The 19409-nt window shown below is 47.5% G+C and overlaps 1 protein-coding gene across 2 annotated transcripts in view; it reads left to right on the top strand.

Moving 5' to 3' along the window:
- ATL1 (atlastin GTPase 1) overlaps window positions 1–19123 on the top strand; it is a 35479-nt gene extending 16356 nt beyond the window's left edge. The window contains exons 6-14 of one of the 2 annotated variants that reach the window (XM_038756011.1): window positions 672–728; window positions 6065–6157; window positions 7109–7247; window positions 8546–8673; window positions 11188–11244; window positions 12383–12454; window positions 14389–14820; window positions 16785–16799; window positions 18247–19123. In XM_038756011.1, the coding sequence (XP_038611939.1) occupies window positions 672–728; window positions 6065–6157; window positions 7109–7247; window positions 8546–8673; window positions 11188–11244; window positions 12383–12454; window positions 14389–14820; window positions 16785–16799; window positions 18247–18357 (1104 nt within the window). In that variant the 3' untranslated portion in view covers window positions 18358–19123. The remainder of the gene's footprint in view (window positions 1–671; window positions 729–6064; window positions 6158–7108; window positions 7248–8545; window positions 8674–11187; window positions 11245–12382; window positions 12455–14388; window positions 14821–16784; window positions 16800–18246) is intronic. The other variant, XM_038756012.1, reaches the window with a different exon arrangement.
- The last annotated feature ends 286 nt before the right edge of the window (window positions 19124–19409 follow it).

The raw sequence follows: 19409 nt of genomic DNA, 5'->3' as shown, positions 1-19409 counted from the left end.
ACAGGAAAAAAAGGATGGAAAAGAGGAGAGAAGGAAGAGAAATGTAAGAGGGTACTTGAGAGGGCTTCTCTTACTTCTATTGCATTCTACTAAGTGTTGTAAAGGATAGGCACTCAGTGAATTAACTCCCTGGTTTGAAAGAAGAAACACCCCAGTTAATCCTGGCTTAAGCCCATCTCTGCCATATTATTGTTATCGTGTTATTGTTTGGACCCTGTCCACTTCCTACCCTGGAAGTCCAAAAAGTATATTTAAATAATCAAAAGTGCCCAGGCCTGTGGCTAACTTTGAAACAAATCCACCACTCCCTAAATAAGTATCTACTCTCATTTTATAAAAACGTGGTGTTAAAGAAAATTGAGCAAAAGGGAATAATATAAACTGTGAGCTCCTTAAGGGCAGGCATCATGTCTGCTAACTCCGTCATATGCGTCCAGTCATTTAGTACCATACTCTGCACACAGTAGGTGTTCGTTAAATATTATGGATTGACTATAAGCCTGTTGTGGGCAGGACACGTGTTTACCATTCTGTTACAGTCTAGTCCTCTTAAGCGCTTAGAACAGTGCTCTGTCCACAGTAAGCACTCAGTAAATATAACTGATTGATTAAATTGAGGGACTGAAAGGAAGTACTTTATAACATGAAATTGCATGTGTTTTGTTTCATAGCTTTTCACCGAATATGGGAGACTAGCCATGGAGGAGACATTTCTGAAACCGTTTCAGGTTAGTATGGGGGAAGACCTCGTACTGGTGACCAGTGTGAAATCAGAGATCTTCACATTCCAGGTGTGTGGAATGATTGGGGAGGGAGGAAGGGCCAATTTGACTACATCTGTGAAACTTTGAGACCATTCTCAAGCAAGGTGAAATCTTGATTTTTAATCTCTTCAATTCCTCTCTCCATCCTTCTGCCATTGATCCCCTAAATCAGAAATCTCAGGGGAGAGGCTAGAAATGAGAATCAGGAGGACCATGATCCAGAGTCTTTGGCAGACCCCCAGACCCAATTGGAGCTTGCTGCAGGGCCATGGGAGACAGGGCAACATTTTGATGTTATATTGTCATGCCTGCTCCAGAACTGGGTGAACCCCAGCCCCGCGGGCAGCACTGCTGACCCCAGGGTCTGCTTCAGACTGGGCCTGTCCAACTGGGCAGCAGCTGGGCCTGGGGTGAGGGAGCCAGGACTGCTCAGGGTAATATTCTGGCTCAGGCCATGGTGGTGAAGTGGGTACCTCCCCTCTCCCCCCAGGCAGGGCTGATTCCTGGCAGGATTCAGGCCCTGGACCGGAGAGATCTCTTGGTTTAAGAGAGCAGGGACGGTGACTTTTTTATTTCCTCGTGTTTCCCCAGACGACTTACAGTGCTCTGCATGTGGGACCTTAGTGGGTGCTGTCAATGGTGATGATGGTGGAGCCAGTGCCCATGCCACCATTTCTCCCTGCTGTCCTCGAGGGGGAACTTTGCCCTCGACAGCGGTTGCCCGGTGGCTTTGCTGCTGGTCTGGGGTGGCCTGGGCCACTGCTGGGCCTTGGGTGGCTGTCATCTCCCTGCCTTGAAGCCCTTCTAGTCTTGAATGCTTCGTAGGAAACCAGTTTGGCAAACCTTCTGCTCAGGTACCTTGTGAAAGGGCCCTCAGGCCTTTCCAGCAGGTGTCACTGCTTCCTCTGCTTTTGGAAAATCCTAAAGTGGGTGAACCAGCAGCGGAAGGGCAATCAGGAACTCAGTCCCCCTGACCCTCCCCCTGGCAGCCATCCTGCCGCGTCTCAGTACGGCTTCAGGATCATTAGTTCTCTTCTCCTTCCTCTGCTTCGAGGTCCCCGCTTCCTGGTTATCTCTGACGATCCCCACGTTAACCCTTGCTGTACCAGCCTAGACTGCGACTTGCCTGGCAACTGAATCTGGGTCTGAAATCCAATCCAGACCTTTCTCCTTTTTCGAGATGAGAAATAACTGTTCTTGAGTGGAAAGCTACGCTACTCGCTAGATGCCAGCATTATAGCAAGACTGAAGGCTATAGGGCACAACATCGTGGCATTCGAATGTAGCACCATCTACCAAGGCGACTCCGGAGGGTTTTCGAGAACGTTACTTCTGCTGCCTTATAGCAGAAGTGACTGTGTTCTTCTTAGTGTCCAGGGGATGAGCATCCTCCCTGCCTGCCCCTGTTTATGAAGCAACAGCACCACAAGACAGCAGAGTGTTTGAAGTTGCTTAAAAACCCACAACTCCTTCTGACTCGTAGCAGCCGTCATCAGATGCTCGTTGCTGTCAGTCTCTGGTCCTGGCATTTTTTGTTTTTTTAAAATAGTACTTGTTAAGCACTCACTACGTGCCAGCCACTCTTCTAAGCATTGGGGTACATAAAAGCTGATCAGGTTAGACATGGTCCCTGTCCCACATGGGGCTCACAGTCACAATCCCCGCTTTACAGATGAGGTAACTGAGGCATGGAGAAGTGAAATGACTTGTCTGCTGTGTGATCTTGGGCAAGTGGCAGAGCCGGGACTAGAACCCAGGTCCTTCTGACTCCCAGGCTTGAGCTCTGCTTGGGCCCGCCCTGTCCTTCTGGGTGCTGCTGCAAAATTCCTCCAGCAGCTCCCCCTTCCCTTTCATCTGTGACGGTGAACTGAGATATAATGTGATATAATAATATCACAATTATTACTATTATTTTTACCCCCTGATAGTGGGGGTAAAGATGCCAATGGCAGGGAAGGGTCAGAGCTGGAAATCTATCTGCTCCCTCCACCCCTCCTAAGGTGGCTGGGAATAGCCTAATACCCCAGGAAGACGCCCTGGGGCCAGCACCCCCAGATCAGTTGCCTTTTTTGCCCAAAACCATGACATCGATCCTCCAAGAGACCACACATGCTCAGATGGACCAAAAATTCCAAGCTGGACCTTGGGCACCCTGCAGTCACGGTGGTCAGCGCATAATAGCCTCTGCAGCAGCACTTTCCCTCCTCTGAGGGACAGGGAGTGAATGACAAACTCTTTTCTGTTATTGACTTTTCCCTAAATCCCGGCATCCTTACTGACACTGGAATTTAAAATAGTAATCTGATCCGGTCCACCCTGGCCAGCAACAACTGTGCAATGCCCGACTTCACTGAGCAGATGATATGCTGCCATAGGTCTGCCTGGGCTTGGAGCTGAGAGGAAATGAAAAAATGATAGGGCTGGAAAGCTGGGCAGCCCTCTAAAGAATCTTTGCTTAGCCCCATCCTGCCTTCATGGATGGACTTATGACTGGGGGAAGAGGTTGCCGGCCTCGGCAGAGGTCCCATATGGGACTCACAGCTAAAGCACTTAAGTTCTTAGTACAGTGCTCTGCACACAGTTAGCGCTCAATAGATACGATTGAATGAATAAAGTAGGAGGGAGAAAAGGTATTCATTCATATTTATTGAGTGCTTACTGTGTGCAAAGCACTGTACTAAGTGCTTGGGAGAGTACAATATTGAATCCCCGTTTTGCAGGTGAGGGAACTGAGGCATAGAGAAGGGAAATGACTTGCCTAACGTCACACAGCAGCCAAGACTGATTTGGGATAAGAACTCAGGGCCTCTGATTCCCAGACCAGTGCTCTTTGCACTAAGCCACACTGCTTCCTGGACTTCCTCAGTCCCTGTCAGCCAGCACCCAGTTCCCAGAGGGTGCCATTAAGTTAGGAGGGACAAGGTGGAACCAAAACAAGCCTCTACCCAGTGGATAAGCCCCAGACATAAACCGCTTCACCAGTCAGAGATTTCATTATTTTGCCTTGGCTTTTTCTCAGAGACGGGAAAGTTTTAAAAGTTTCAGATGGCATGTAGGTTGATTGAGTCCCAGCTGTGAATGCCTTTTTTTTTTCCCTAATCTCTCCGGTACTACACTCCTTTTCAATGACAAGTAAGACTACCATATCTTCCGGGACATCTTCTACAAAACTTGGGTATAACCCACACCCCCTTAGGGGCACAAGAAGTTCTCGAGGGAGGGGCGAGACTGCCTACAAAGTTGGGAGAGACACAATCTCTGGAATCTGTCTGGAGCTGCCTTAGACATTCTGAAATAGCCCCCAGTTGCCCTTCACACGTTTGCCCGGGCCATCTCTCAAGGCTCCCGTAACGTTTCCCAGGGGTGAGGACCGCTCTGGGTTCACCAAGGAAAACATTCCCAGCAGGAACGTTTCAAGAAAGCAGCTAGCTGTTGCTTTAAAGGGGCATTCCCAACTGGTGGACTTGCAGTCTTCCCATCTGTTCCCTTTAAACATCAGCCTACAAAAGTACTGATCAGCCCATCCTGCTTTGCTTTGCTCCTGGCTGGAATCGAATTAGTCAATCGGTGGTATTTATTGAGCGCTTACTGAGTGCAGAGCACCGTATTAAGCTGAGTTGATAGACACGCTCCCTTGCCCACAAGGAGCTTACAGTCTAGAGGGGGAAAACCTGGGAAGGTAAATGTAGAATCTTCAGTAACCATGGTGCATCACACTCTGAAGCTTAAAGAAATTGCCAACTGAAAAAGCATTAAGAACCTAAAGATTTAAGGTTCTGCCCCTTCCTTCCCTAAATTCTTATTTCTCAGTGTGTAGAGAAAGCTGCTGATTGTGCTGAAGAAAATGAGTACCATTCTTCGAGTCTGCTTTTAATATCCTGTTGGCATCCTGCTGCCAATTCAAGTGGTTTTTAATGTCATATGTCCGTGCATCATTGACTGAGTCTAGCGTGTTCAGTTTCTCGGGGGCTTGAGGTGACAACCTATCCCTGGTGGGTGGCTGTCTGTATTTTCCCAGCTTGAAGGCCCTTAGCATTTTCAGGTACTGCGTCTTCACGATCAGTTCTTATTTCGTGTCCCAGTCTGTTTTTCTGGTCTGCGTCTTGGCGTGTGAGTGAGATGTTGACAGGCCTGCATCCAGCTCTGAGACCCGTGTGCAAACTCAATAAATGAGGTAGTGAATCAATCAATCAATCGTATCTATTGAGTGCTTACTGTGTGCAGAGCACTGTGTATGCATCATCCAGCTTGCACAGAGAAGGCAGCAAGCACTGTGCCCCTCGAACTTGCAGGAGAAGGCTTTAAAAACACTGATCCCAGTTTCAGGAACAAAATTTCAGGCTTCCTAAGTCAAGGTTGGGGAAAAAAAAATGCAACAAGTTTCAGCTTGACTTTCTTTTTCTACACATGTTCCTCATTAGATCTGTTTGGAAAGGGGCCTTGGTAAGACCAAGCTAGTGAAACTAAATTCCCCAAAGGAAAAAAAGCCAATGGGTTTAAAACCCTGAAGGGTTTCCTTTAGCTTGATTTACAAACCTCAGTTTCTGCAAACTTTGCTTTCCTGAGAATCTCCCTTTCCAAAATACAAGGCTTTGGGTTGGATGGAATTTTCTGAATAGAAATCACTGGCTCTGTTTCTGCCAGCCAGGGAACAAGAAGTGTGAACTCTAGAGCTACCACCCAGAACAGTAAGGAAAAAAAATGTGGGAAACAGGGATGACTTCCTTGTTCCAAAAGGTCAGCTTGCCCTTGAGAAATGGTGGCCAACCCATGGGAAATGATGGGCATTATGGAGCGAGGAGTTCCCTCTCACTTATCCTTTCCCAAGTATGATTTTTTTCCAATGGCATTTGTTAAGTGCTTACTATGTGCCAGGCACTATACTAAGCGCTGGGGTAAATACAAGCTAAACAGGTTGGACATAGCCCATGTTCCACTTGGGGCTCAGTCTTAATCCCCATTTTACAGATAAGGTAACTGAGGCACAGAGAAGTTAGGTGACCTGCCCAAGGTCACAGAGCAGACAAGTGGTGGAGCCAGGGTTAGAACCCTGGCTCTCTGAGTCCCAGGCCTGTGCTCTTTTCACTAGGCCACGCTGCTTCTCATGTAATTGTGATTAAGGATCTACCTCGAGGTGAGTTCAGGTTTCTGTTCCCAGGAATTTCTATTTTTGTGGCCCTTACAGAGAAAAGTCCTATGTAATTTTCACGGGCCTTGCAAAGTGAACCCAAAGGGAAAGGGAAGCCCAGTTTAATTCTCTTAAACTACGTCTTCAACCCTGTCTCCTTTATCTCATTTAGTCTCTAATATTCCTTGTCCGGGACTGGAGCTTCCCTTACGAATTTTCCTACGGAGCCGATGGAGGTGCCAAATTCTTGGAAAAGCGTCTCAAGGTTTGTTTGATTTTTCTAGCTGCCATTCTGCATGCATTTTCATCAGCGATTTGTGAGGTAGAATTTGCCTTGTTCTTTCAGTTTTGCCTAATGTCAGAGCACCTCACGACACACCAAATTCCACATGGTGTCTGGTTTCAGACCTAGGCTGAGAATGGGAAGAGAAAGGCTATTGCTCTGCCTGAATGGTGGAGGCCCCGGGGATCCGGAATGACCCAAGAGATTTCCCCTCCCAAGGAATAGTCTGGGGGCTCTAAGGGCAGCCATTTTGGAGGTGGGAAGGTCCCAAAATACTGACTGCCCTCCTGCCCCCATGAATTTTGGTTGGTGATCTCCCTCCTCACCGGCTGGGCTGGTGGAAGCGGTTGTAATAATAGTTATAGTAATCATGATGGTATTTAAGTGCTTACTATGTGCCAGCCACTGTACTAAGCGCTGGGATGGATACAAGCAAATTGAGTTCCACACAGTAGCTGTCCCATGTGGGGCTCACACTCAATAAAATTTTAAGCTCCTTGAGGACAGGGATTGTATCGACCTATTCTGCCATTCTGCTCTTTCAAATCCATAGCACGGTACTCAGTAAATAAGCTCTTGCTAAATACCATTGATTCATTAAAGAGCTCGGTCCTTACTGCAGGTAACACCTGGGCAGCCTAAGGTAGCCAGAGCAGCTGGGGGCGGTGGCGGAATGGACTTTCAGGAAGCAGCCGGGGATCATGGAGGAATTAACCTTAAAAATAGAGGTCAGGCCCCGGAAACGTGGCGGGAATGTCAGGGAAGCAGCGGGGAAGGCTGAGCTCCCTCCTGGCTGCTGGCTCCACCTCTACTGCCATCACTTCAATAAATCAGCCTAGAAAGTCACCGGTTCCCCCCACCCCGATGTTCGTTCATTTTGCCCTCGTCAGCGACAAGTGTAGCGAGGGGAGAGCTCACGATGTCTTCTTGCAGGTCTCAGGGAACCAGCACGAAGAACTGCAAAATGTCCGAAAACACATCCATTCCTGCTTCACCAAAATTTCCTGCTTTCTGCTACCTCACCCGGGTTTGAAAGTTGCCACCAACCCCAATTTCGATGGGAAACTAAAAGGTTTGTAGTTTCATACACGTGTTTATCCAGGTCCGTTTGAAATTTTTTGTTTTAAATGGTATTTGTTTAGCACTTACTGTGTGCCCTGTGTGCCAAGTGCTGTACTAAGCGCTAGGGTAGATGCAAGTTAATCAGGTTGGACACAGTCCATGTCCCAAGTGGGGCTCTCAATCTTAATCCCCATTTTACAGATGAAATAACTGAGGCTCACACAGCAGACCAGTGGCGGAGTTGGGATTAGAACCCAGGCCCTGCTAACTCCAGGCCCGTGCTCTATCAACTACGCCACGCTGCTTCTCGAGTATATATCATCTGTATCATCCCAACCTAATGTCAGTGGTCTGCTGTTTGGAAAGTACGAATTTTTAAGTGAGTGGCAAGGAGGCCGGGGGAAATTGTGTCTGTGAGAAGGGGGGCTTTTGTAGCGCCTTCCAAGTCCTGAGTGGGGTGTGGCCTTCAGGAGTGTACTTGGTAACTTCAGGGCCACCAGAGACCCTGGCCTTGCCCCCTGTCCCTGTCCTGGTTTGCTAGGGTAGCCTGTTTTTCTCATCCATCTTTTGGGAAATATTGAGTAAGCTGGCTAACTAATAATGGAAAAGATGGAAAAATGTTGAAAAGGACATCTTGAAATTAGCTGCAGGACTCGCCTGTCAAGCAGGAAGAGCTGAGACGGCACCATGCAGCAGTCCTTCAACAGAGAAGTGTTTCGCTTCTGAAAACTCCAGGATCTGGAGCGCTGCTACTAATGGAGGAGGGAAGAGCCAGAGGGCTTTAGGGCCCTCTTGCATTCCACTCTGTTCCATGGTATTCTGATTCACCTGGAAAAACAGGAGAGACCTATCACTCATCCCTTCAGGAAATCCTTTCCCTAAAGAAATTCTATCTATGCTTGGCTCAGTGCTCTGCACTCAGGCATGCGATAAATAGTGTGAATTGAATAACTGAAGAGGAATCTATTGCTGACAACATCCTTATCAGATCGATGACCCTTTTTTGGCTTTATCTTTGCACCCAAAAATGTGTACTTGCAAAAGTGATCTAACAAGGAAGGATCGGAATGGAGAGGAAAGCCAAGTATGGAAACAGTTAACACAGAAATGTTTCCTACGCTTCTCTTGAAAATTTCACTTTCATTCCAGTACAAATGGAAAATTAGCATTTCTTTGACTGAAGTATTAAGGGATCATAAAGATTGTTGTTGGAATGGTGGGACTAATGCCCATCAACTAGGCACATTTTTGACATATATAACAGGATTGAGGTGGCTTGAGTGATAATGAATTTGCTTTGCCTTCCAGAAATAGACGATGAATTCATAAAAAACTTGAAAATACTGATTCCCTGGCTACTTAGACCCGAGAACTTAGATATTAAAGAAATCAACGGAAATAACATCACCTGTCGAGGTCTTGTGGAATACTTCAAGGTAACATCTCACAGGGGAATTCTTCATATTTGCCACTGTGATGTCTCTTCTGGTTAACTGAGGGATAATGGACACCATTATTTTATGGTACTTGTTAAGCTCTTACTGTGTGTCAAGCACGGGTCTAAGGGTAGATATGAGTTAATCAGAATGGATACAGTCCCTGACCCTTGTGGGATTTGTAGTCTAAGTAGGAGGGAGAACAGGTATTGTATTCCCATTTGGCAGTTGAGGAAACTGAGGCACAGAGAAGTGAAATGACTTGCCCAAGGTCATACAGCAGTCAAATGGCTATATGACTGCTTATATAGCAGTCATATAAGAGAAGCAAAAGAAGAAGGGAAGAAGAAGAGAAGCAGCGTGGCTAGAGAAGCAGCGTGGCTCAGTGGAAAGAGTCCGGGCTTTGGAGTCAGAGGTTATGGGTTCAAATCCCAGCTCCGCCAGTTGTCAGCTGTGTGACTTCGGGCAAGTCACTTAACTTCTCTGAGCCTCACTTACCTCATCTGTAAAATGGGGATTAAGACTGTGAGCCCCACGTGGGACAACCTGATCACCTTGTAACCTCCCCAGCACTTAGAACAGTGCTTTGCACATAGTAAGTGCTTAATAAATGCCATCATTATTATTGTTATTAAGTGGCAGAGCTGGGATTGGAACCAGTTCCTCTGGCTTTATCCTCTATGCCACATGCTTCCCTATTCATTTGGAGTGGCTCTGCCCTGCCCAAAGGCATCTGAGTGACATGAAGTAAGAGTTTTTTTCTTTTTTTCTTTTTCCTTTGTCTTTTTTTATGGTTTTTTGGTGCTTGCTCAATGCCAGGCACTGTTTTAAGTGCTTGGGTAAATACCAGCTGATCAGGTTGGACACAGTCTATGTCCCACATGGGGCTCACAGTCTCAATCCCCATTTCACAGATGAGACCCAGAGATATTCAGTGACTTGCCCAGGGTCATGTGGCAGACAAGTGGCAGAGTGGGGATTAAAATCCAGACCTCTCTGACTCCGAGGCCCATGCTCTATCCATGCTGCTTTCAGCAGGCTGACCGCTGGAGCCTGCTGGGAGAACCGAGATTCTGCTTTGGAATCTGAGCTGTGCTCTGGGATCCAGGAAAATCACCATGGAAGTTTGCCCCAAATTCATTCATTCATTCATCATTCATTCATATTTATTGAGCGCTTACTCTGTGCGGAGCACTGTACTAAGCGCTTGGGAAGTACAAGTTGGCAACATATAGAGATGGTCCCTACCCAACAACAGGCTCACAGTCTAGAAGGGGGAGACAGACAACAAAACATGTGGACAGGTGTCAAGTCGTCAGATCAAATAGAATTAAAGCTAGATGCACATCATTAACAAAATAAATAGAATAGTAAATATGTACAAGTAAAATAGGGTAATAAATCTGTACAAACATATATACAGGTGCTGTGGGGAGGGGAAGGAGGTGGGGGGGGTGGGGAGGAGGAGAGGAAAAAGGGGGCTCAGTCTGGGAAGGCCTCTTGGAGGAGGTGAGCTCTCAGTACCAAATGTATTTGTATTTGGTTCTGCCCAAATGGGACATGCGAGACCACTGTCGGATGATGCATCCGTTTGAGATTTACGTCCTGTAGTCCTTAATGGAGCCTGCCCCAGGATCTAGGAGACTTTTCACATTACTCCCAACCAGAGAGGAATTGAACTGGGGCAGGCTGTAGTGGCTCTCGATTTGCAGTGGAATTCTCTGCCCAGTTTGCCGGGAGCCCAGAATCACTCCTGCCTATCTCGCTTCCTTCTGCTCTAGTTCCGCCCTGATGTAAGCTCTCAGTGAGCCAGGAAGACAAGGGGCATGGCCTCATTCCCTCTGGGAACAGGGCTGTGCGCACAGTAAGCATTTAATAAACACGACTGACTGACTGATTGGGCCACTGGCCAGAAGGGGCCATCAGGACCACTAGGCAGGCAGGGAGGGAGGGAGGTTGAAGGGTAGGGAGGAGTAAGCTCTGGTGAGGGGAAGGCAGGGGGGTGTCATAAGCGCTGAGGCTGCCTCGTTTTGGCGCCGCTGCCCTGTGCAAGGGAGGGATTCAGAATGGAGACAAATGTCGGGGTGATGGTGGGGAGGTTCCTGGCTAGTACTGTGGCGTCGGGGCTGGGTGGGATGGGGACTTGCAGCATGGTTCGCTAGACTGTAAGCTCCTCATGGGCAGGGAACGTGTCTGCCAACTCCTATGCAGTACTCTCCCGAGCTCTCAGTACAGTGCTTTTTGCACAGTAAGCGCCCTATAAATATGATTGATTAGTTGTTCACACTAGCCTACACCCCTCCGCCCTTGGGTAAGGGCATGGATTGGCTGGGAAGGAGTGGTGAGAGGGAGACAAAAACAGCCCTCTTGCCTGGGCACAAGAATCCTGGTTCACCCTGTGGGTGAGGCTAGGTAAAAAGATTACAGAAAACCAGGAGTCAGCAAAAATGTACAGCAAATCAGAGGAATAGTTGAGGGAACTTGGTTTGAACATGTGTTTTATTTGTCTCTTAGGCTTATATAAAGATCTATCAAGGAGAAGAATTGCCACACCCCAAATCGATGCTACAGGTAAAGGCTCTGCTTTTACCACTTGTGGATGTGAGGGGCTTAGGTGGGCGTTAAGTGGACATTGCAGGGGACAGAGTCAGTGGAAGGCTTCAAGCTTTCGCGCTTGGGGTTGGTTCTCTGAGGAACCGGTCCGCTTGTCGGAGGAATGGCTTGGTGGAAGTCATTAGAACAGTGCTCAGCGCTTAGAACAGTGCTTTGCACACAGTAAGCGCTTAATAAATGCCATTATTATTATTATTAGAGCAGGGCGTGGAGAGAAGCTCAGTTGCCTCATGGGCTCGCTGCAGTTTGCTCTTGTTAAGTTGGGGCTATTTTAAGTCACTGGGCACTTCCTCTCAGGGAGCCCACCCCGACCATCAGGGTCCACTGCGTCTGTTTGAACACCCCCCTCAGCCCCCTTCCCGAACAGACAGAAGAAGAACTTGAAATAAGAAGCGGAAAAAAGGAACTACTGGATTTTCAGAAACAAAGGTCCAGATTTTGGGCATCCTTTCTTAGAAGAGTTGCATGTTAAAGGGGGAGAAATTAGAGACTTTTCTCCGTTAAAGGTTTTCAGTTTCTTATGAGCCCCGTCAGTAGTTCCTTTTATCTATGGCCAGTCACTTGAGTCTTCCTAAATGGAGTGAAGATTTTCAAGTTCTCTCATGAACTGTGCTCCTTTTTCCACGAGCCTCAGCTTTGAAAGCTCAAGTGCACTGTTTTGCAGAGTGCTTGTTATTTTTAACACCGTAGTTGATCGTTTTCCAAATGATTTGTTGTCTGAATAGGTCCCTTGCAAGTTTGGGTAATAGATCCCTAAAAAAAATTAATAGGCGAAACTGCCAAATTGAATACTGGTAATGTATTGCCCAGGTGCAATTCTATTCTTTAAAAAAGTTTTCCCAAGGATTTTACAGTATTCTTTTTTTCCTTTTCGCTGAGAAAATTTTGGTTCAGTTATTACAGTGTCCTTATCTGACTTTTTCTTTCCTCTTACCCGGTAATTTTTTTTTGGCTCTAGGGCATTAGCACTTTAAACTTCAGGTTAAGGCTTGTCACACATGAACCTTCAGTTAACTGCCAGCGGCCACGTTGCCCGGGCAGGGTCCATAGGGAGTGTGATGTGACTTTTAAATCCCTGTTTGTCCTTTGTCCAAAGGCTACCGCCGAAGCTAATAACTTGGCAGCCGTGGCCACTGCCAAAGACACATACAACAAGAAAATGGAAGAGGTAAGAACTAGAAGGATGACTTCCAAGGTGGTTCCAACAGGGTGAGTGAAAGTGTCCCCCGGGGGTTCCATCCGATGCCTCTTCCGGTAAGCCACAATATTCATTCTCCCTAAGGGAAAGACACCTCTCTGGGCTTTACTTTTATCTCTGAACAACTTCTAATCATTCTCCATCTGGGGCCAGCCCCTGGACCAACTTAAAGCAAGCCTACCTACACTTCTGTGACTCCATCATTGGTATCTGAGCACTTACTGCATGCAGAGCACTGGACTAAGGGCTTGAGAGAGTAGAAGAGTTGGGAGACATGATCTCTGCCCACAACTTTCAGCTCATAGCTCGCTCACTGAGTAATTAAGAGGGGAATTATATGCTTAGACTAGTGGATTAAAGTCAGATGTCCTCCAAGAGGCCTTCCCCAATTGAACCCTCTTTTCCTTGGCTCCCTCTCCCTTGGACTAAGGGCTTGAGAGAGTAGAAGAGGTGGGAGACATGATCTCTGCCCACAACTTTCAGCCCATAGCTCGCTCACTGAGTAATTAAGAGAATTATATGCTTAGACTAGTGGATTAAAGTCAGATGTCCTCCAAGAGGCCTTCCCCGATTGAATCCTCATTTCCTCAGCTCCCTCTCCCTTCTGCGTCATCTATGCTCTTGGATCTGTGACCTCTGGGCATTTGATATTTGCCCCGCCTTCACCCCCACGGCACTTATGCGTGTACCTTTAAATTATACTTTATAAATTATTTATTTATATTAAAGTCTGTCTCCCCCTGTAGACTGTAAGCTCATTGTGGACAAAGTCTGCCGACTCTGTACTCTACTCTCCCAAGCACTTAACACTCAATAAATAGCATTGCTTGATTGATTACAATTGAGGGAGCAAACGAAATGGGGACCAGTTTGACCCCAAACTGTTTTAATAACTTTAATGTCTCCTACGTATTCTTTATCTGTCAAACCCAAGAGTTTAGAGCTGGGGGTCAGTGGTGATGTTATCAATCCCAAAAGCAGCTGCTGAACGGCCTCAGGGAGCACTGATCCCCAGCTGATGGACTTGGCAGAACTGGCAATTAAATGCTGGCTTTGAGAAGGCTTTGGAGAGTCAAGCAATAGTGATCTCCAATGAAAATAAAAATTATCTTAGAAAACTCAGGCCAGGCAAGCCGGGATGAGCTAGCGTTGAGGCACTTGAGGTGGCTGCTCCAGCCTCCGGAGGGGCCCATGGAACAGGGGGTTGCTGCTGTTGGGCCACTCCCTGGCTGGCCCCGCTAGCCCGAGGTGATGGGCGGTGAGGGCAGTGGTGGTCACAGCAGCTGTGGTGGGACAGGAAAGTCACAGACACTTCCCGCCTGCCGATGCTTGGCAGTCCCAGGAGGAGGGAGGGAAGAGGGCTCACTTGGGAAAGGGATCCAAACAGGCCTGGGCCTGGGGTCCCTGCTTCGGGGAAGCTCAGTGGAAAGAGGACGGGCTTTGGAGTCAGAGGTCAGGGGTTCAAGTCCCAGCTCCGCCAATTGTCAGCTGTGTGACTTTGGGCAAGTCCCTTAACTTCTCTGTGCCTCAGTGACCTCATCTGTAAAATGGGGATTAAGACTGTGAGCCCCCCGTGGGACAACCTGATCACCTTGTAACCTCCCCAGCGCTTAGAACAGTGCTCTGCACATAGTAAGCGCTTAATAAATGCCATCGTTATTTTATTATTATTATTCCTCATCAGAATGGGCCTCCGGGCACATTGATGTGGTTTCTTGGTTCGGGTTGTATTGCCCGGCTGACCTGGTGAAACACCCATCAGTAAACTTGTTATGGGCAGGGAACCTGTCTGCCAATTCTGTTGTCCCGAACTCTCCCAGGCGCTTAGTACAGGGCTGTGCACACAGTAAGCGCTCTGTAAACGCCCCCGGTTGATCGATCAATCGTCTCTTACCCTGCTGCAGATCTGTGGTGGGGACAAACCGTTTCTGGCTCCCAGCGACCTGCAGAGCAAGCACCTGGAGCTCAGGGAGGAGTCCGTCAAGCTGTTCCGCGGGGTCAAGAAGATGGGCGGGGAGGAGTTCAGCCGCCGCTACCTGCAGCAGCTGGAGAGCGAAATCGACGAGCTGTACATCCAGTACATCAAGCACAACGACAGCAAGAACATCTTCCATGCGGCCCGCACCCCGGCCACCCTGTTCGTGGTCATCTTTATCACCTACGTGACTGCTGGGGTGACCGGATTCATTGGCTTGGACATCATAGCCAGCCTGGGCAACATGATAATGGGACTGACCCTCATCACCCTGTGCACCTGGGCCTATATCAGATACTCTGGGGAGTACCGAGAGCTGGGAGCTGTAATAGACCAAGTGGCTGCCGCCCTGTGGGACCAGGTAAGACGATTCTCCTTCGGTCACTGGCTGCCGGGCCTTTCCTCTCGCTCTTCCCTCCCCTGACTCTCCCGCTTGGGTCTGGTGCAGTCTCTTCTCCCCGCAACCCCAGGTCTCCCCCCGCTGCCTTTCAGAGCGGCACGACCCCCACGTTGTTTCTTCTTCTTTGGGGTTCAAAGCGATCTTGGGTTGCAAGGAGGAAGCAGAGGCTCTCCCTTCTTATATCTGCTCAGAAAGACCAGTCTGGGCTGGAGGAGGAGCAGGAGGCTCTGTCTCCCTGCCACACAGGTCTGAGTGGGCTGGGTAGGGGGATCCTTGGACATTATACAGCGGTTTAGGAAGGAAAAAGTAAAGGAATTTACTTGGTCCAGCCTGCTCCAGACCAAGGCCTCTGGGGGAGTCTGCTGCTGGCTCAGCCCAGGCTCCTCAGGGAGCAAATGCCCACCTGGGTAACCGTGTGGCCTTTACTGGGGGAAAAAACAAAACACATCCACAGGCTCAGCAGAGCTAGGAGGAGCAGGTCTGCACACAGTAAGCGCTCAATAAATACGATTGATGATGTTGAGCAGGTCTGTCCAGGGGGCCAAAGGGGGCTTGACAGCGCAGGCAAGGATTGGGGTGGGAGCCTAGGGTGAGCTTGTGGAGACGGGGATTTTGCTGGGATGCTTTCTCCGGTGGCCTAGAACTCGGGTCATGTTCGCAAAGACATGTGTGTTGTAGGGGCTGGGCCAAGCCCGCCACATACCTGCACAGAGCCGTTTCTCCCAGAGCTGTGCAGAAGCTCAACAGGATCACTCTGGCTCATTCCCCAACAACGGGGGTTTGGAGGTGGCAAGGCAGCTTGTGAGGCGTCTGCACTGCCTGGAGAGGGTTAGCCCAGCACCTGCTGTCCGCCCCGTCTGGCTGTCCATCCGTCATACCCCTGGGGAGAGATGGATCGAAACAGGATCTCCCAGGGATGTTTCTCAGCCCATGGTTCCCTGCAAAAGACCCGCTCGGGGAACCAGGGGGTCAGGGACAGCGTCCGGATTGACTTCCAACGCTGGGCTCGGTCTCTAGGGCCAACATCCTCATCCTAAAATGGTTTGCTCATCTCCCCTGCAGTTTCTGAATATTTCTTTGAGTGTTTCGTCAAACCCTCTGAAAAAATGGAAGCTGAGACTTCTTGACAGGGGAGGAACCAGTTGTTCCATAAACAAGACTCTCACTTTAATGTCAACAGTTACTATTATAATTAAATCCCAATTGGCTTGCAGCCACTCCAGTCCTTAGTTACAGTGCCTGGCACATAGTAAGCCCTCGACAAATACCATAATCACAATTATTATATTATAATCATAATGGTGGTGGTATCTAGGTGCTTACTACATGCCAAGAACTGTACTAAGCATTGGGGTAGCTACTATACAATCGGATCAGACACAATCCCTGTCCAGGGCCTAACATTCTAAGAGGAAGAACAGGTATTGAATCCCCATTTTATAGTCAGAAAAACTGAGGCATAGAGAAGTTGCAACTAGCCCAAGGTTATCCAACAGAGCCAGGATTAGAATCCAGGCCCCCCAACTCTTAGGCCTGTGATCTTTTATCTGGCTCCCATACAGTTGCCAGTGAATAACTAGAATTCTCACTGAGGAGGACTGGGTGAAGAGTGCATAACATATATAAAAAGGGAATAAAAGAGGTTATCTTCCAAGGATTTTTGAAAGTACAAGGGAGACCACGATTTGGATGTCCGAAGCAATATTACAAAGGCTCTTATATGCAAATCCCAATTCTGTGGATTCTATAATCCATTTGTCATGTTACATATTACTCCTGAGAAGTCTGGGTATTTGACCTTTTGCAAAAAACAAGTAGAAAAAGGCCGTGTTGCAAATGAGGTTGAAGAGTGCAATAGTACAAGTATTGTACAAACACCATTCCTGTTTTTTTTTTTCCCTTTCTCTAAATTGCCTTTGCCACAGGGAAGCACAAATGAGGTAAGTCAACTTTTTTTTAATGGATAGCAAAGCTTTCATAAATGTGTCCTGTTTGTATTTTGTACATAGATGTACTGGCCAAGGTAAACTCTTTAGTGCAGAGAGAGACACACACACACAAACAGACTATCTGACAAGAAAATGTGTTTTTACTGTAACCAGAAAATCCTCACACATGGCCGTGTTGTGACGAATATACAGACAACTGGTGTTCAACGGTTCTCATTTCATCTGATTTTTCAACCGTAATTCAGTCTCCATATCACATGGTGTGTATTTGGCCTGCGTATTGAGCCAACCACAGTCAACAACAAAATGTTTCTGTGGGACTATTCTGCTTTGTTTTGTTTTTCGGCTTCTCCGGATTTTTGAAATTCTTTCTCTTTTTTTGGCATGCGGCCCGGGGTCACCACCGACTGAAACAAAGCAGGGTTATGAACCTTGAAATTTAACAGACTGGAGGGATAGCGGATAAAACAGGGGCCACACAAGGGCCCATTCAGTTGAAACTTTTGACATCTCTTGTCATGAAATACTAAAAATAGCAGAAGCCATGCCAGCCGGTAGGCACTCGCCAGGGGAGGGAAAGGCTTTGCCCCGACATATGCATGGAGAAATTCCTGTGTCCAATTTTACCCAACAAATATTCAGAGCCACAGACACCTGAGGAAAGAATTTGAACCTGAGCTGTAGAGGTAAACTAGAGGAATGACCTCGGTGGAAATAGCTTGGGACCATTACCTTCAAGGACCCTTTTGCTTGGCGTGACTCGGAGAGGAGACAGGTAGATGGTTACTGATGATAAAATTCACCTCCGGGTATATGTATGACTGAAAGGGCCAGTGTGGGCCCATAGTTCTGACTGCATTATGCACACAGAATGTGCGTGGGTGTGTTGTGCTGTGTTGGTTTTTTTGGCAGCACCTGGTGTTTCTGCTGTTGCTTCCTTGTCTTATTCTTGTAAAACTTCTGCTCTAAAAGAGCCATTCCTTTCTCCCTCTGTAGACTGTAATCCCCCTGTGGGCAGGAAATGTGTCTACCAACTCTGTTATCTTGTACTCTCCCAAGCACTAACAGATAAACCCAACTTAAGAATGGGTAGTAATGATCACTCACACTGAAAGGTTTGGTTCTCTAGGCCATGAAAATAGAAAGGCCACACAAATATGCTAAATGTGCACCAGATAAGTTTTACTTTATACAATCTGGATGGGTTATGGTAATGTTCACGGGTGTAGCTTAAAAAAAAAAGTCAAACTCTTTTCTTCTTCAGCATTGGCCACTTTCATGTCCGTGTCTGGAAAAGACTGCGGTTATGGCTTCAAAGACTACCTGTCTCTAGCAGTAGCTGTCTCTAGGAACCTAAACCAAAGTTTAATCATCATCAGCATCGCTGCAGATTCACATAAAAGTAGAGTGAGTTTTAAGCGTCTCTTTCTGTTTCCAGGCACTGTACAAACTTTACAGCGCAGCAGCAACCCACAGACACTTGTATCACCACGCATTTCCGGCACCGAAGTCAGAGTCTACCGAAGATTCAGAAAAGAAGAAAATGTAATAGCTATTTTTTTTTTTAAATATAGGCGCATGACCAGTGTACCAGGTGTGGGTACCCCTACACCCCATCTGGAAGTCCTTCTCTATTGGAAAAGGGAAAGTAAAAAAGCCAGTCACTTTAAAAGATTCCATAATGTATTTGTTTTAAGTTTGACTCCAGTGTTTAACAAACAGATGTACGCATGGTTATCTCACTGTTACTATGTACATAATTTCTGAAATTTCTTGGTGGGGAGGGGGGGACGGGACTATATGCTGCCAAAATTGACTATCGAACGAATGAGTATTTGTCTATTTATGAATACGTGTGTTCCACTTCTAGTTGCTAACACTAGCAGGTAACAATGATGCCCTGTGGTTGGCATCACCACACGGGTGGTCCCGTGACACGGCTTCTGCCAAAATATACCAAGGATTGCTCCCCTCCCCAATCCAGCTGGCTGGAGAAGCTGAGGGCGGACCCGATGGGCTTGGCTTGGCTTCTGCCTGATGCTCCATGAACCTGCTGTTCTCCCTGGCCCCCGTGAGACATCACATCTGTTTGCTTTGTCAACGTCTGAAAAGGTATTTCCTCCTCTACGGTAGCGTGTAAGCTAAAACTATGGGGTCAGAAATGCCCTGCAGTTCATTTTGTACATGTATTTGAGAGTTTCACTGTGCTGTATATTTTTTTCATTTAGTGCCCAGAAAATGTACCCCTCACAGGTTTATTCTTTTAACATGTTGATGTACTATTAAAGTTTACTTTGGTTCCTAAGATGCAGATTATGAGGTGAATAATTTTATTTAAAAGAGTCAAGTTTGCTCCCGAGTCTTACTGGTTAATTTCTCGTTTTCTCCCCTCAGGATTTTTTTTTTTTTAAGACAGTTAAGCTTGCAACTGCCCTTTGAATCCATGGAGATTAGAGGATTGGGCCTGGTTCCTCCTCAGTCAGTGAGGTCAGTCTCTGCTGGGCTGGGGAACAAGATTTTCCGAGTTCCATTTACGGGGCTTTCCCTGGAAGCACTAGGTCTCATCCTGAAGGATACTGGGGTGTTGTGGGGGGAGGAGGA

This window comes from Tachyglossus aculeatus, chromosome 14, assembly GCF_015852505.1.
Source record: "Tachyglossus aculeatus isolate mTacAcu1 chromosome 14, mTacAcu1.pri, whole genome shotgun sequence".
In the NCBI taxonomy this organism is placed as follows: Eukaryota; Metazoa; Chordata; class Mammalia; order Monotremata; family Tachyglossidae; genus Tachyglossus; species Tachyglossus aculeatus.
This window is presented reverse-complemented; position numbering and strand designations above follow the sequence as displayed.